Consider the following 18,683-nt stretch of genomic DNA (forward strand, 5'->3'; position numbering starts at 1 on the left):
TAAGCCCTGTAAATACTGCACACAAAGCTGCTCGAGAGAATACTTTTCACAAATTAGGGCACACTTTGCTGTTCTGTTATTAAATCTCCTGCTATCTCCTCAATTGCTGAAGAGAACTGAATTAATTTTTGATTGAGTTTTACTGTATTCATCATCCAGTAGATCCAACAAGGCATTTCTGTCACGCTGCTTATTATGGTACCTCTGATTCTACACCAGTGAAACTTAATTCCTTATTGAGTGGGGCACAGAGAGGACTAACACAAGACCAGGAGAATCATGGTCTCTGGTAGCAGTTGGAGGCAATTGAGCCCAGCCAGGGGTATGAGGTGGAGTATTGCTGCCCTGGGAGAGGTTGATAATTAAATTAGCTTTTTTGGTAGCTTATGTCAGAGGAGACCTGACATAACCTTCAGTAAGGGGCCTCCTTATTTCTCTTGAATGCCAAAGAATTTATTAATAAGAAGATCAATTCTAAGTGCTCTCCCAGTTTGGGTTGCCATGGAAACCGGTGACCCACCATTAGAGTGAGGCAGACTTGGGGAGCAGCCCTTGTGTGCTTGCTGGTGCTTGAGTGTGTTCTGTGACTTGGATGAAGACTGCAGCTGTGCATATCTGAGGTAAACCCAGATGTCATCAATCTCAGGATCAACAGTTCTCTGCTTCAGAGACATCCTTTTTTTCTTTTGGTGCACCCTTGAAGATCATGAGATATGAGAAATTAAGTTGGAGACCAGGAGCAAGAAGCATCCAAGCAGAACCTGTAAACCAGGGCCTGCATGAGGCCACATCCCTATAGTGCTCCGCTGGTTTTTGAACGATAAAGCAGGAAATAACCTTGATTATGGCAGTCTATTCATCTGCCACTGCATGGCACTGGACCCAGTGATGGGGCTTTCTGTGCCCCTGCTGACACAGGGCTTCTGAAACTTCTGGGGCAAAGCATCATTTTTGCAAAGTCAATTCTTGTTAGAGAACCAGTTGTAATAAATTCAAACCAGCTACTTAGAAGTTTGTGCCCTTGATCTATCTGTATGAGAGGAATACCTTCACTAGAAACTAGTGTCTCAAGAGCCCCAATATCCATCCTATGCCAAATTTAAAACACAGAAGCAAGTAAGGCGCCTAGAAGTGGTGTTCAGCCAGCAGCAGCCTGGCAAAACGCCGTGCTAGGCCAGAAAAGGAGCAGTGGGGCCAGAACCAACCTGAGCCAGAAAGCAGAGAGGGGAGGTAAGGAGAAGGCTCAAGGCCCTGGGCAGGGCTGCAGTTGGTTGTTAGCTGCTAGAGAAGTCAGGCTGGGCCAGGCCCTCAGGTGGTACGAGTTGCCTTAACTTCACTGATGCCATTTCACAGCACTCCAGGATCTACTTCACAGAGCTGCCTGGGCTCACAGAGGGGATGTTTTCAGAAAGATCTTGGCCAAGTATGGATTTCTCTAAATGAGTGTTTACAAATAAGCCACTTACCACTTGAGCTTTATAGATAGCCACGTGTTGCTCCTTATCACCTAACCTTGGCCTCCCCAGCCAGGCAGAGCAATGTCAGATGCAAATGTTAAAGGCAAAAGGTAAAATGGAGACATCTCAGAAAGGGATGTTTACAGGATCTGATGTAGGTGCTGGCAAGACCAAGTGAGAAATGCTGGAGGAGTTAAACAAACTGAAGTGGTATTTATGGGGAGGGAAGTAACCAGCTTGAAAGAATGAAGAGGGGAACAAGACCTATGAAGGTGTTTGATTATCGTAAACAGAGACCACCTGCCTCATACTTCCCTGGCAAATACAGTTTGACTTGTAATTAATTTAATTGTATAAACCCCACCATCTGTAGGAAGGAAAAACAGAAGGTAGAAGTAGAGGTAGCATAACCTCTTCCCTATGCTGGTCCCAAAGTTAATACTGCAAGGGAAGCAGTACCTGTAGACCATGTGGGAGAGAAATGCCTATAGTTTGTGACATCTGCTCTGGCTTCACTTGAACAGCTAATGCCAGGTAAGTGAAACAGAGGAGTCTGGGGAGTGATTACTCAAGTAACTAACAAAATTACTCTTAAAGGACTGGGGGAGGTGCCTAGTGGTACTCATGCACATTAAGAATGTTAATTGCCAAATAGATAAGATAACTGGAATCCAGGAGTTCTAAATACCTTTATTTTATAATGTCATGAACTGAAAATACAATTCAAACTGAAAATGCATAAGGATTAAAAACAGAACACCACATTTGCACCTAATAGATCAGAAATTTAAGTTTCAAACTGCTCAAAACCAGGATGCTGTCCATTTGTGAGATTAAAAGAAGGGTCCAGCACTCATACTGTGCAGAGAAATCATACAGGTGTAAGGGTAGTAATTACAGGAGCTGTGAGGAACACTGAAGTAACACGAAACACCACGTCTTTCAGCTTTCCTCTCTATAATGTGTCCTTGTTCTCAAGCAGCTGTCAAGTTGCTCTGTCTTCAACAGCTCTCACTCTCAATGGCTGCTTGAACAAGAGTGGTTTAACATGGACTGCAACTTTATAGGCACAAAGAGACACAGTTTACAATTTGTTTTTATACTTTTCAACTCCCTCAAAGTCAGCAATAGGCAGGAGTTCTCTGACTGAAACTCTTATCAATGAAAGGAATAAAATAGCTTTAGAAACAGTTACAGCATGGACGAGAGGGTGTTGCATCTTAGTCAGTCAGAGGCAGAGAGTTCTGGTTATACAGATGATGTGTTGTTATGCTTTACTGTCACTGTTATCATGTCTGAGAATTGTATTGTTTCCTGGCAGGAGTAACTTGAAGGAGTAACAGTGGGTTTGGCTATGGCAGCAGGTGACCAACTTCTCTGTGGTTTATGGGGATTTCTCGTTCAGCAGAAGAGCTCCTTCTGGCACTCCCCATTGTGTGCTCTGACGCACCAGCAGATCCTCTGTATCCCTCCATTTCTGCAGGTATGTTACTTGACTGAAATCAGATTAATTTTGGCCAGGCTCCTACTGTGCTGGCAACCAGGGAGAGTTTGAAGCTGTGTATATGCTGTGTGTACTTTGTACATCACTTCCATAGAACAAAGGGAGTTGCTGCCTATGGCCCTTGGCCCAAACAATGCGTAAGGCTGCACTGTGCCTTTCTATTACTCATCTTGCATGGCAGTTTTCTGGGTTTGGGTGGGGGTTTTTTTTCCCTCTTTAAACTGCATCTTTAAATTCTTACTTTCTCATCTTGGAAAGTACAATGTTTCACAAATTATAGTACACAGAAGGAAACTTGAGTTTAGCTGTTTTGAGCTTACCAATGAGCATTTCTTGTAGTGCCATTACTGAGGCTGTTATCTGAAAAAATAGCTCTATTAAATGAAGAGCTTTGATATGTAGGAAGAAAATTATCTGATATTTCTTTCCATGTTAAATTGCTGTGCTGATGCACATCCAGGAGGGACTGTGTTTTTCTTGCAGTAAGAACAGTCAGGTCTTCACAGATCCAAACATTTTCTTAACAGAAAAACGTTATTAAAAGTTGCTCTATGAAATGTTTTGCTGTTTGTCATTAGGAGTTATGGCTAATGTTTGCTCTGCACTCAAATGAGCTCTGCAGAAGGGTTTAGGTGTTTGAAGGAAGATGACAGCAGAGCAGGATGCAGGGTGCAGGCGAGCAAGTGATGCTCCAGCTCTTGTGCTGCTGCAGGCGAGCAGGGACCTGGTGCTGTGTCAGGGCTGGGCAGCCTGTTTGAGGTGGGGAGCCTTGCTTCAGCCTGGAGGCAAGGCTGCTGTGCTTGCAGGAAACAGGACCAAGAATGTTTTCCTGGCCTCACTCTTTCTTCTGTCTCTCTGCCTTAGGCAAGTCCCTCTCCATGTGCCAGCTTTTGTGGGGCTCCTGTTAGACATCAGTGTATTGCTGTCATCTGAATCTGAGCCCCAGAGCAGAGCTGTAACTGCACAAGGTGGCAAGTCCTGGACTTCCGGCTCTTCAGTGCCTGGGATTGCAGTGCCTGTTCCTTTCATGGGTTGAGTCTGTTGACAGACTGGAAAATAAGTTTGATTTCAGAAGTTCCTTTGATTTCAACTGCTGTGGATTCAAAGAGAAATTACTCATAGAAGTGACTTTCTTGATGTCATGGAGCAAATATTACCCTTTGCTGCCCATTGAAATCCTCCTAAGTGGCGACTGTGATCTAAATAAGCTCTGCTCTTACGATGGCAGAGCACAGCGTGAGTTATTTTACAGCACAAATGTATCCTGTATTGAGTGTCTCTAAGTGTAAATAATAACTGATTTTGACAGGGAGACCCTTCAGACAGAGAGCAGTATTTTTTTTTTCCAGCTCTGTTGTGGAATAGAATGCAGAAATCCAGATTTGTGACACTCGGGGTGATTCCTGCTCCCCTACTGGAAAAGGAGACAAGGCTGCACTGCTTCACTGGTGTGGCTTTTTGCCTGTGACAAATGCACTTACATGGCTTTTTCTGTGATTATTCATTTTCCTTAATGGGTTTGAGAGAGAGAGAAACTTCCTTGGCAGTGTTTTGGAAAGCAGCAGCAGCTACGTGCACTGTGGCAGAGAGGAGGTGGGAGGCATGTCACAGCCCCTGGCTCTGCAGCAGTGCTGTACGATGAAATGCTGTGCTCTTCCCTGCAAAATGTAAGTGATGCCAATTCCTCCTATTCTGGGGCAACCTCTGTTTTTAACTGGGGGAGGGTTGCTCCTGAAGACAAGATAGGCAGTGCAAGTAAAAAGGTCAGTGCTGGAAACGTAATACATACAATGCACATGCTGTGAACAAAAGCACAGCTCTGCACGTGGGGAGTTCACATGCAGTGATGTGCTGATGATGCATTTACTGCTAGGGATGTGGAAGGTCACCACTTGCCCTTCCCTGCCTTGCCCTGTGTCTCTGTGCATGCTGGCAGTGCAGTGTGCTGCAGAACCTGCTGCAGGTCCTGCTGAGCCACATCCAGCGCTGGCAGCGGGGAATTCCCACAGGGGGTTCACAGCTGTAATGCTCAGGGGCTCTTGGGGACAGACAGTGTGGTGCTGTGCTGGCTCAGGGCATGTGGGAAGTCAGCAGGAATGTCTGTGTTTATATGGGACCTGCTGCTGATGTGGAGACAGTCGGTGTGTTGGGGGGGTGGGGAGTGGATGAAAACATGTGTGGGAAGGTATTGCTGGGAGCTGCATCCATCATCAGAACAGCAGAGACCCACTGAAGCCAATGGGTCTATCTATCCAGAACGTTCTGCTCAGTAGAGACTGTGTGTCTGTGTGTCTGTGTGTGTGTAAAACCACCATAGTCAACAGGTGAATAACCCGAGGAGATCTGGCTGTCAGTATTACCAGAGTGCTGATCAGTTTATTCTAGATGTGAGATCTTCAGATCCATTTCTTTCGTGCCAGCATGACTGAGACCATTAGTTGTTGGTGTTATCAACGTCTTACTCAAACTCTTTTCTTCTCCACACACTGTACATCACCTGCACAGTGATAGGTCTCTCTGTACCATTTGCCCTACGCAGAAGTTTTGACACCTTTAATTAACTTTCCCAGACTGATTGAGCACTGTTCCTACCAGCTGAGTAGCAGTGAAGGCTTAGGCAAGCTGCTTAGAGAGCTCCCAACATCAAACTATTTTTTTACCAGATGATAATCAGCTCCTAGATTTGATATCCCCTAGATTTGATATCCCCTTAGTCCAAAGGTATAAGAATTTATTTATAAGCACCAAATAAAGGATAGTCTAGCTTTAAAGAACTAATTCTGGGAGACCTTGTGTATGGCTGTATGTTGACTTGCATTTAGTAGCAGGCAATATTGAGCAGGCATTTAGGCATATGAAACTGTATGACCAAAAAATATCTCTGTATCATGGATGATAATATACATAAACTTGTATTTAATTGTGTATTCTACTGAGTACACATCTGAGATTTTGATGCATAATATACAATCTTAATGCACAATATTCAGCTTACTAATTATGAAACATAGTCCACAGGCTTTTTTTATTATATAATTATGCCCTTTGATGCTGCTGCCACTACTCACAGATGCAAGCCTCAGATCCTGAAGCCTCCCACACAGCCATCAGTATGAAAGACCCATGGGTCAGGAGGAGGACTGAGCTTTTCCCTTTTTCCTCTATGACCACACACACACACATGCATGATACCTCACCCTTTTTTGTTCTTTGGAGATAGTAAAATATGACAAATTAGTGATACGTGACTGGCTAAGTGAGAAGATGTGCTTACATCTTCTGTGCAGAATCTGAAGCAAAGATGCCAGAACGAAACATTCTATAGTCAACATAATATGAATATTGTCAAAATCCTAGTCTGAGCCCTAGGTTTTCCAATTCAAGGAGCATTTGATTTTTGCTGCTTAACTTTGGAAGGGTAAAAATTTGAGGTGTTTTTGTTGTGCATTTTCCTCCAGAATGTTATGAGCACAAACTAAATTTAAGGTTTTGCAGTGACACAGCTGGTCATTGTGCTTCAATTTATTATTATGGTTTTTTTCTGGAACTGTTTTATGCATTATTCCATGTTCATAAGCAGAGATAAGCAAATGCTTATCTTGGCACACACTTAAAGGAACACATGCAATGCCCAATCAAGCCTGCTTTTGTTCAGTAACCACAGCAAATAACATGGGGAGAGAAAATTCAGTTGCCTTTGGTATAGGTAAATTAGCCAGCCTGCAAATGCCCTGTTGGGAATTACCCTCAGCAACATAGCAGCTGGTCAAGGAAACTCTTGGTGAAGATGCACTGAACAATGCCTAACAGCCACCATTATGACTAGATGATCTCCAGAGGTCCCTTCCAAACCCTATCATCCTGTGATTCTGTGATATCTCTGTCACGTGTCAGCACCTGGTGTGTATGCTGATGTCAGTGGTACATTTAGTATTGTAATCACCCTTGACAAGATGAAATATGGCGTCTGAATTCCAAGAACATATGGGATTATTAAGAAGGAAAATTGTGTGAACAAGGGCAATTACAGCAATAACTATCCATGACATACTACACTGAGTCATCCAAGCATAACGCAGATATAATGAAAATATTTTTAAAGGCAAACATGATGTAAACCAGTGCCAAAATTATCTAATTTATTATTCTGTCATGAATGATAAATGTTAAAAATACCCTCGACATTTCACAGAATAGCCAGAAAGCATTCTTTTCTGTATGCCTTGCTAAAGGATTTGGGGATACAAAGGGAGGATGGTTTCTCTGTAATGGGTATTGAAAGATGATGAAACACCTTTTGCATCGAAATTCCAATCTTTAATTTTTCAGTTATTCTAGTTTAATTTTCTAGTTATTCTTCACCACATAATCCCCCTCCTATTTAACTTTCCATCATCACCCCACTACATCTACACAGCTATCCAACACAGAGGAGACAGTTGGCAAGCCTATTAATCATACCAGAACTAGCTTTAACCTTGAAAGCATGTCATCTGCAGCAGTGCAGGCCCACGATGATAAGCTTTTGGAGCTGTTTGTTCTTTGAGATGTAACGTTCCTGGATATATATGTTATCATTTCCAGATAACAGTGTAGTAGTAATAAAGTTGGAATACAATATGCATTAATTTAAGAAAAGAACCCACAATTTTTGTAATATGCTTGACTATGACCCATCGCCCTGCTACAGAGTGAAACTAGGCCCAATGTCAAGGTTTCAGTCTGAGCCACTGACGTGAGGCCTGGTGCTGGTTCTAAATCTCAGATTTCTTTCTGCAGGAGGCCTAGTGCTGGTTCTCAGATCTCTTTCCACAAGAAAGGCCACCGATTGGCTGCCCCAAGGGCCAGGGGGATCCCACCCCCTTAATAGAGCACTGGGAAATCATCAAAGGAATTCCCTGCTTACACTCTGATGCAGCTTTCCTGGCCATGGGAGCTGCTCAGCCCTGCTTCACATGCAGATGCTGCAGCCACAGTGAGCAGGACATCTCTGCAGATGTTAGGAAGAAACGGTGGAGAAATCCCTGTCCTTATGCAGTATAATTAACAGATGCTTTCCATGGCAACAGGCCGCAGTGGAGCCTAAAGATGCAGCGCAGCAGTTGTGGGGACAAGGTATGGGGCTGTGCTGTACAATGCTTCAGGCCTCAGCACAAGAGCCAGCAAGAGGTAAAAGAACCAAAATTGCTGTGTAGCATCAGTATTTAATAACAAATGCCATTTGTCACCTCTGAGTGTGAAAACACCAAATAGGACAGTATCCCCTTCACTGATGGGATAAACACAGTCCAAGAAAGCTGCTTGCTGAAGGTCACGCAGCAGGGTAACAGCAGAGCAATGACAAAACCCTGGCATTTCTGACTCAGCACCCTTTCTGAGCACCCCTGTGCCCCCAGGCATTCAGAACATGGATAGTCAGTGGCTGATAGTTCCTACAGTCACCTGGCTGCAGACAGCCATGGAGAATTACTGCTGCGAGTGCCCCCCTCTGCTGTCTGGCAAATGCTCTGTGTGTGTAGATAGATAGATAGACAGACAGACAGACCAACTGACTTCAGAAGTCTCTTCCTATTCCTTCTTTGCTAGTTTCTCTGATTGGGGACAGAGAATATATATACACAGATATATATACACAGATATATATACACACGTGTGTGTGTATACTCCCTCACTTAGATGCACACACATTTTGTATATATATAAATGAATATATACACACACACTAAATAGATGTGAATACATATACATACATATATATATATATCTGCAGTGACACTGCTATACTCAGAGATCTGGTAGGCTGAGAAGTTAACCCACCATGCCTGAGACAGAAACAGTTTGTCACATCTGTAAAGGTCACTTTTTCACCTAGGAACTGACCTTGACCAGGTCGCTGGAATAGTTGGGTTAGAAGAAATAATCTGTGACAGCTACTACATAAAATAAGCTCCTTTCTTGAAGGCGAGGGAGTTACTTTCCTTAGTAGCTTTAAGAGTGGAGCCATAATTATGCTGTTGTTTTTAACCCTTGTCAAAAGAATAATTTTAAGAAATACAAAGTTCTTTTAGGAAATTAAGATCTCTTATTTATTTGAGGGGGAAAAAAACCAAAACAAAACTAAATTATTTCAGTACTTACTGGCAAAGTCATTCTTGCTACATTACCTATTTTAAAACTCACATCTCATTCAATTAAGATTTCATACCATTGACAAAATGATGCTGTCCTGAAAAAAACATATTGCAAAAACTGCTATATACAAGCCCATAAATAAACAGCAAGATTTTCAGGCTTCAAAAGACTGAGGACAGGAAGAGATTGTTTAAAGATTCATTTGAGCATTTCTTATTCAGTACTTTTGCTGCATTCGGTAACAACAGAACCACATTTAATCAAAGAAAAAGAATGGACTTAGATGGCAACAGAACACATTTGTACAGTGTGGGGTTTTTACTACTTTATCAAAAAACAGAAGAAACCCCGTCCCCGACCTACCTTTATAAATACAGTGTTCTTGCTCCTCACCTCATGTGACATAAACACCAAGATAAACTGCTTCATCACAAGCAACGTTCCAAAGTTAAAGCATGGGATGCAGGTTATCCACAGCGGGTCTCAGCAGAGGCAGGATAATAAATGCTCCCTTGATATGCAATATATCTGTGTCACATTCAAAGGTATAGAAATGAAAAACGTCTTCGCACTCTTATCTTTTGGGGAACAATTTTACAGTAAGGAATACCTGGGTGAAAAGCAGATTTAGCCCTTTGAACTAGTGTCATTTGGTACTGGCATTTATATGTTGAACGTTCTTTTCATATGGGTCTTGGGTAGTGACATAGGCGACCAATGTGTATCAGCACAGGAGGAAATGCAGGAAATCAAAATTGTCTAGAAGGGAATATTCTTAAAAATTAAGGTTATGTTAAAACCAGAAGCTTTTGTATGTCCTCTGGTTCATTCACAGACCTGTTCAGGCTATAATACAATGATTAGAAATGATCAAGGAGGGGTTCAACCTATATCCATGGTCACAGTGAAACAATAATAAACCAAAAAAACACCACCACAAAAACAACATGCTCCAGTATAAAAAATATGCTTAAATATGCTGCCTACACACACTACAAACACTGAACTCTACTATCACAGTACTGTACTGTTACAATCTCCTCCATACATTCCAAGGGCTCCTCCTACTGTGTCTTTTGGGGGGAAAAAATAATAAATCACCATTTTCAGGCCAAGAAAAGCCCGTATGTTTGCACAGCTGTAAGACAGAGTCATGTAGAAAATGCTAGGAAAAAGCCATGCACAAAAGCCAGAATAAAGACATAGACCTTTAGATATTTAGCTGTTAAACACTGACCCTCCCATTCAGAGTTACCTGTCAGCAGCTCGAGTAACTTAGCAATAGGGAACACAAGATTAGAAGCCTATATATTTCATGCACGTTTATGTGTGATAAGCAGCATGTCACATTCTGCTCTGGTCTAGCTGCAGAAATCCAACATATATCTAGTGAAACTAAGATAATTTCTGAGTATATGCTAAATTGTAGCCACAGGCAAATTTGGGGACACTGTGGGGTTTCAGTTTGGTGACCATACCAACAAGTCTTGGCCAGGAAGGGAGAGTCACAGGACGTGAAAAAGATTGGTCCAAACTGAAACAGATTGGGTTTTTTTCTAGTGCAGAAAGGAAACATGGAGAAAACCTGGTTTGGATCAATCAAAAATGAAATGCATTGATGTTTTCTAAACTTTCAGCTCCATTTCTTTTGGATGAAACACTTCACTAAATCCAGCCCTAATTGATGGATGTTTTCTGTTCCCTAAAGATCAATTTATTTTTATTTACTAGCCAATAAACAATTTCCACCCTGCATATTAGAGTGCAAATACCTTTTCTCTTGGAAATCAATAGCAGATATCTGGCTAGATTCACTGGTACCAGAAATGGCCTGAGCTGCTGAAGATATAATCCTTTAATTAAGAAAAAAAACCCCTCACAATAAACCCTTACCAAAAAATGAGGTTGAATATTTGCATATTCCTTCCTTCTGTATTTTTTTAACAGCTCAGTGTACCAGGAAAGCTAAATACCTTGGTAATTCCTGCAAAGCAGTGTACCTGGTGTGTTAGGGAGACAGCTACTGCAAACAAGGTAGACCTAGAGGAAATGACTGCAATGCCACTCTGCAAAGGGAGCCTTCCCTTTGGAAATGGCTCCAGGCAAGATAGGTATTTAGGGGCTCAGAGCACCCCTAGGGGTTGTCTGCTTGAAAGGTGAATCATTGGCACAGCCATGATTGCACCTCCAAACATCACTCTGAGAACCTACAAAGTACTGGTCACAAGAGAAACTACAGTGGGTTTTCCCCTGCTAAGTACTGACTATGGTTTGAAACCACAAAAGACTCTGCAGAGACCTATTTAAAAGATGTCTGTAGGTAACAATACATAGACTTATTTGCAGTCTGGCTGTCTTCACAGTATATCATCATGTTACAGTTCTGAGGTTGGAATTCAGTGTCTTGATTTGACCAGCAGAAGATAAGTCACAGTGCCAGGTTTTGATTTCCAAAAGCTACAGTGCATTTGTGAAATGCACTTGATGGACAGTTGTTGATTGTATCCAAAAGCTTCAGGCAAAACAATACATACATTATGTATTGCAATATGTCAGCAGACACAAATCAGCAACAGAAATCCTGGGGACTGCTACAGGACAGGCTTAGCCATCGCTGCCTCTTACAGGTAGGATGCAAGCAGGAGTACCTACAACACCAAAAGGCCATGAGTATTGCATGTTACGTATGCTATTTATGTGCATAGAGCATATGAGTGTGTTAGTTTTGCTAATTCCACATCCATGCTGGGAGCTGAGTAGCTGGAACTTGTTTCTCCCTCAAGTCCTGGCTTCCTTGTGGCATTTAAATTAATCACCACACTATGTATTTTGAATAAGCTTCACTTCAATAATTGGATTCTGTAAGGTAATAAATGTAAACAGAGTGCACAGCAAGACCAGAATAGCCCCATTACAACATCACAATGGGAAGCACTTCATTCTAGAGCATAAAAAATCCATCCTTCCAGAGGTATGTTGCCTTTCCTCAGTTCTGGGAGCTGGAATGATTGAGAGAGCAGTAAGCCCCTTTTTGCTTTGTACCTCGTGTTTTCATCATTGCTGACAAAACCATCCAGTGTATGTTTGTGCTGGTTATTTTTACAGATGCTGCTAATAGCCAAGTGACAGGGCATGTTACAAGGCAAGCAGATGAGGGCTCAACAAAACAATAGGGCAATTCCCAATGGATTAGGCAGTGATTAAAAAAAAAACAAAACAGTTTTCTACTGGTATTAACAGTGAGAACAAACTGGTGGGCACTGTGTCAGAGGTCCTGAATGTATGGCTTGAATTTTCACTGGGTAGCTGGTGTTGCTGTCAGACTGCTGATAAATCAATGCGGTTGGCCGAATTGGTGCTTTTATCCCAGGTGTTCAGTTTTGTGGGGCTTGTGCCTGGCCTGTTCCCAGTCATCTGGAAAACAAAATCATATTGAAAGTAGATTTATTTATTTTGCTAAACCACTCTTGTCTGGATGAAGTAAAAGCTTTAAAGCATCTATTTACATTACAGCGTTGTCACAGAGTCCTGAGAGCAACTGCCATAAAGGGATTTTAAACAGTTATTGTCAGGATCTAAGGTGATTGGCAGCAATCACTTAATAATACCTCTCTTGTAGGAAGTCAGGTTCTTTATAAAAACAAATTTAAGGAAAGCTAGGAAAGCATATTCAAGTGTTGACTTATTTAAGAGTTGATTCCTCAGGCTTAAATGTAAAAGTGCCCTATCAAAAAGCCATCATCATCAGACAAATGCACTGCCAAAATGCTGCCTGAATGTGTAATATGAAGCCCATTACAGTTGGTGGGAATAGTCTCATTGAACCCTCTTCAAGAGTTCAAAAACTTTTGTTTACTTTTATTTGATAGTTTACCAGAAGGCAGAATTTTGTCCTTTGCTTTCAAAACAGATATTGTAGCCACAGCTTAATACTTGCTGATTCCACCTGTCTACACCATGCATTAGGTTCGGTACTAAAAATACCCCTGTGCCTTCTTGTGTCCTATTCTTTCCAACAGAATTTAATGTGGAACACTTTCAAGTACAATAGGGGTTGTGGGGAGGAGAAAAAAAGAATAAAAAAGGAAGGATGAATACTTACAATGTCTGAATTGAAGGGTTTCACATTGATGTTGCGAGTTGAACTACTGGTAAGGGACCAGACCTTAGTTTTGTGCTTGAAGGCAGCTCTAACCTTTGGGGGAGAAATGAAACCAGATAGAGGATATCTTTTGAAGAAGTTGTATTTATTTTCACATGTATAGTTTCCAATTGTTTCCTCATTATCCTTCCTCAGCATTAATGTCACTGTATTAAAAACCAGCAAACAATCCATTCCTACATTGTTCTTTGTGTTTAGCTTTTCTTTTCAAGTACCCATACTTTAAATACAAAGCCATTTCTATGTGAAGCTATACAGTGTATAGCCTCTCATATCTCTCATTTCATTGGCAACACTTTCATGTTACCTGGATTATCCCATCTTCCAAGACATACAAAGAATTACGGTATTACTATTAATCTTGTTAAAAATGACAAATAATAAAAGCAAAAAAACCCCAAAACTGCAGAGCATGTAAGCATAGATCCCTAGTATTTTCTGTTTTGGTTTGAAAGCTTTGGAAGATTTGCCATTATATCCATTTTCAGCAGCTGCCTAGAACATTTTCTAATTAAAATGGGTCTAACAGACTGGACCACAATCTCTCCCAACCGGGCAGGCTCTCCCTGAAGCTGCTGCACCCCTGATGGTATCAGATGGTACTCAGATGCCACAAGGACGTAAACCCACTGCCAGCTTCTTGAAAACTGAAATTATTTAAAGATCTTGGGTGAAATTCCCTACTGATGTAGGAAGATCAAGGGGATCTTGATCTGCACCAAGGGGAAAATAATCAGCTGCGTAAAGAAAAACTGGTGAGAGAGTCATTCTTTAGACAAGGAGGATCATCAAGGATTACTGGCTGGGAGTGATGGACCAGTTTTATGATGTTGTGATAAAGAGGATGTAGGCAGTGATAGCAGAGAAAGTCTTTTCTCAGTTTACACTCGTGTTACTTGAATTTGGTAACCCCAAATTTGTCTGCACCATTTGGTTACATACCTCTGAATTCAGAAGACAATGAAACAGGAACATGAAGAATCCCTGAAAAGAGATAAAGGGGAGAAGGGTGAGGAATGAAATACAATAGTGTATTTCTTGCAGTATTGTATAAAGCAGGTATTGAGTAGCTGGAGAGCTATAAATAATGAAGAACAGGCCAAACTCTCCCCATGCTAAACCTGCAGCATTAGGTCACTGGGCCTTTTTCCTGTAAAAAGCACCTCCTAACCTTTGGGGTCTTAGAGGAGAAATCTGGCTGAAAAGCAGCAGGAATTCTGTTTTCATGACAACAGCAGAACTTTGTCTGTGCTTGACAGAACTTCTAAGTTTAACTAAGTTAAACGGAACTTCTAAGCTAAAATCAGGGGGAAATGCTCTTTGGGAAACAGCAGCTCAATAGTTTTTCACATTAGGAAAGCAAGATACTGGTGTTATGAACACTTTCACAACAGAATTTTGTTATCTTTGGGCTTTTTGTTCAATGGGAAGTGAAAAGGTCCCATCCCCTTTTTATTTTATTTTAGGGAGTTCTTATTTTTGATGAAATTGGAACTTTTCTTACCAGCTTTTGGGGAGGACTCTGTTGTAATTCTTTTGTGACCAGAGTGCTATTTGTTCCCGAGGAAAAAAAGGATTGATGGGAGTTCATTATTTCTCCCCCTTTGTAACCAGAATTATCATAGAATCATAGACTGGTTAGGGTTGGAAGAGACCTTAAAGATCAAGTTCCAACCCTCCTGCCATGGGCAGGGACTGAATTTTCTGCTTAAAGCTGGGCAGATACTATCTTGGACAGAGCTATTTTTTCTGGATTGATGTGTGAAGATGAAGGTCTAGTTGCCTTTATGCAAGAATCACATGCATCATGCAGAATAGCTCCACTTTCCTCCTTATACCACACCTTTCCCACAAACTTCTGTTCCCTTTCATTTAGTCTCAGTAATGAAGCCTCAGACTGACACTGAAAAATTATCCTGGCATTTCTACTGAAGAATCTTGCCTGTCAAACATGATGCTGGAAGAAGGAACTTCATTTCTTAAGCTCACTGTCTCATTTATTTAATTATTGCTACTGGAAACACTAAGGAGTGGGATGAAAGCCCTGTTCACACAGAGACTAAACAATTGCCAGCGCTGTATGGCCAGCACAGACTTGAAAAACAGAGGAAGGAATATAAAAAAAAATCCAATAAATGCAAGCATGTGAAAACATTACTAATGATCCACTTATTGGATCTCAGCAGCAGTTCGGTAGCCACAAACTCTCCCACCAGGTACTTACTTGTAGTGAATTGAAAACAGCAAATATATACTGAAATACTAATGCATGGGCATTGACAGCCAAAATCCCAAAGATCCACGAGCTTCCCAAGATTGGTAAGAGAACAGCGACAGCTTTAGCTGTTAGCCTGGAAGAGAAATGAAAATAGGGAATGTGATGAGACAGTGGAACAAATTTCAGCCCCCACACCAGGGAGTTGATCAGTTATGCCCTGGGAACAAGGCAGCGTGTGTGAGACTCTCTTTGCCATAAAACTCTTTTAACAGGCGAGTCTCTTAATTACTCATTCCTCATCTGTGAAAATGGGGATGACAGAGCTCCAGTATCACATGGAATAAATACAGATTGAGAGTCAGTAACAGGGTGCAGGGGAAGAGATGGAGAGATGGTCACCTCACTGCAGGCATGTCTGGTTTGCAGAGAAGTGTCATTTTGCCAGTGAGGAGTCAGGTATGAGTCAAAAACAGAGGGTGAAACTGGGAATAAGGGCAACATCACATTCAAAAGCTAAACCCACTGCATAGTACAACCAAAACACATTTGCTGACCACTACAGTTGGGTCAAGACAACACAGTATTTCTCTTCTAGACAGTGACTTGGGATTTTTAATCACCACAAATGGGAAGAAACACGATATGCTGCTGCCAAATGCAAAGCCTCTAACACCCCAGTATTATTCTGCTTCCAGCCTGCTTTGTTCAGGGTTGATTCAAAGAACCGTGTGCCAACTGCTGAAATAGCCTGTGTTTCTTGGAGGTCCCTCCTGATACATGTTCACTCTGCTTAGCTTGGAAGACTTGGCAGCCTTTCAGTAAGAGATGGTATGACAGGTGAAAAGCTAATAGTACTGAGAAAACAAGAGGGATTTTTGCTTTTGCTGTAACGAGTTATGCACAGGGTGTTTGCTATAGTGGAAGAAGAAAAGAAATTGTAGTATACCAGAGAATTAAGTGATCACAAAAAGTTTTCTGCAACAGCTGAATTCTGTGGAACAAATTTTATACTAAGAGCAAACAAAGGGAGCCACAGAGAAAACAAAGGCATTGTGTTTAGAATTGTAAGATCACAGTTAGGTCTCTTCAGTGTTTTCATAACCTTCTACATCAAATACCAAAGAACTATGGGTTTTCTACAGGGAGCTCATTTTCTTCATCTGCAACAGGAATTAAGGGCAGCCAAACCTCACGGAGCACTCAGGACCCTGCAGAAGGGGTATGGGCAACATGTGCATCCGTTTGCTGCTTTGACATAAGCATTGCTAATATCTGTCTCTGCAGCTGAACACCACTCAGCCACTTCAAGACACACAGGCACATCTGATGGAGTTTAGCTCTCAAAGATTATTGCTTACCCTGTAGTTAATGTTCCCATTGCCTTCTCCTTATGAAGCCCTCAGAGCACCATCTCTGATTCATGCTAATGAATTGCTCTGAAGAATTGTGCTTTTGTGCCTGTGTATACCCTGTGATACCGACTTCAAAAGTATTGTAGTAACAGCCCTACAGAGTGTTCCTGGAGTAACCGCAGGGAAAAAATAGGAAGACAACCAGATTACTCTATGGGAGTCCTTGCCAGAGGGTGCTATGGACACCTGAAAAGGAGCCTATAAATTCACAGAAGGCAGTTCTGTTGTGGATTGTTAAATGTGACAATCCAGATGCAGCTCTGTGTGTGCAGGAAGTTCCTAATCTTTAGTGTGCTGACAGGTGGGAGTACATATTCAAGGAAGAATCTCTCTGCTTCACCTTTGTAGTCAGGATGCGGGGTTAGATGGACCCCCAGCCCATCTGGCTTAATCTGAGATGGCAGCCCTTCTGTCCTCAGCCTAATCCACCTGGCTTTTTGATTAAAACAATAAACACCTCCACAGCTTGTTTTCACATCAATCTGATCCCGTAAAGGCAGGTAGGTGTACAATGGAGCAGAGCCAGGTGACTGATAATGGAGTCACTAAGTCATCGCTCACCCCTTTCCAGGAAGGGCTCTACATCTATCTCCCAGCACTGGACAACCCAAAAACATTCATGATGTCTGGCCACCCCATAATCACTCAACAACTCCCATGAATCCCACAGGGCAAAACATTCTTGCTGTCAAGACACTACTAACTAGACAGCCCAGTGCAATTTTGCTTGTCAGCGATGAATAGATGTCAAACCTTTGCACACCCAGGCACCACATTTCCAGTGACAGCTATCAAAGGACAAACCCCTCCTCCTGGGTAACAGAGGACAATTTTGGAGCTACAAGGCAGAAAGCACAAAGAAGGGAACCGTCCCCATTTGAAATGTCCTGACTCAAAAGGCAGATAGATCTAATCCCTATTTACCACAGCACTTACAAACCCTTAACTCCTGTTGTAGCCCATGGGATTTAAGCACAGGCTTACAATTAGATATGTGCTTATAATCTGTGAGTCGATTTAGTCTATGGTGCAATTACAGATAAAGAAGCCAAGAGGGCAGTAAAGGGAAGGGGGGTATTGAGGAGCTACAAGCATGTCCATGCTCACTAGAGGTAGGTCTTTTCAGAAATGAACAGATTTCTATTTAGCTGGAAACCTGCACAAGAGAGAAAGTTGTTTTAGGAAGATTAATGTCCTACTTGTGCCTTTTACCCCCTCATACAGATTAAAGTACAGACAGGTTCAGGAGAGGAGTGCATCGAGCTGCATGACAAGAGACCACTTCTAATTACAACAAACATAAAACAAATGAGAATTTTGTACCATACAATGCAATGAAAAAATCTTTTAATTAAACTTGGAGACAAGACATCCTGTTCATTTCAGTGACCTGAGCACACACTTTGTTATATCCTTGATTAAAAGTGTATGTTGAAGAACTGCATAAGCTTCAGGTTTGTAGGGAAATCTGGGACAAGGAAGAATCTGGAATTATTTGATTTCTTTTTTTTAATGTTGATTCATATCTTTATGTCCTTGGCTATGAATATTTCTGCACAATTCAATTCTGCAAAGAGTTTGTTCAGCCAGAAAATGAGGGAACACCTTAAAACTTGACCTCTCCTATTTAATTAAACAAGGCACTTTAAAAGGTACAGTTTTAAAACAACTGGTATAAGTTTATTTTCATGAATCAAGGATGCCCTGGGGATTTTTTTCTCTCTGTTAAGATTCAAGTTCATCCTTTCAACCCTAACATAAGATGGGCTCTGCTGGGGAGCAGCCAGCAGACGACCTC

The 18,683-nt window shown here is 41.7% G+C and overlaps 1 protein-coding gene across 1 annotated transcript in view; it reads right to left on the bottom strand.

Annotated features, from left to right (window-relative positions):
- Positions 1-12,411: 12,411 nt before the first annotated feature.
- The window catches only part of ADGRD1 (adhesion G protein-coupled receptor D1), a gene marked incomplete at its 3' end in the record, with an annotated part of 147,604 nt that continues 141,332 nt past the window's right edge, over positions 12,412-18,683 (bottom strand). The window contains exons 23-26 of the mRNA XM_084271978.1: positions 15,480-15,606; positions 14,198-14,239; positions 13,196-13,288; positions 12,412-12,507 (exon numbers count right to left, since the gene is read on the bottom strand). Of these exons, the coding sequence (XP_084128104.1) occupies positions 12,412-12,507; positions 13,196-13,288; positions 14,198-14,239; positions 15,480-15,606 (358 nt within the window). The remainder of the gene's footprint in view (positions 12,508-13,195; positions 13,289-14,197; positions 14,240-15,479; positions 15,607-18,683) is intronic.

This window comes from Gallinula chloropus (assembly GCF_964237585.1).
Source record: "Gallinula chloropus genome assembly, chromosome: 17".
Classification (NCBI taxonomy): domain Eukaryota; kingdom Metazoa; phylum Chordata; class Aves; order Gruiformes; family Rallidae; genus Gallinula; species Gallinula chloropus.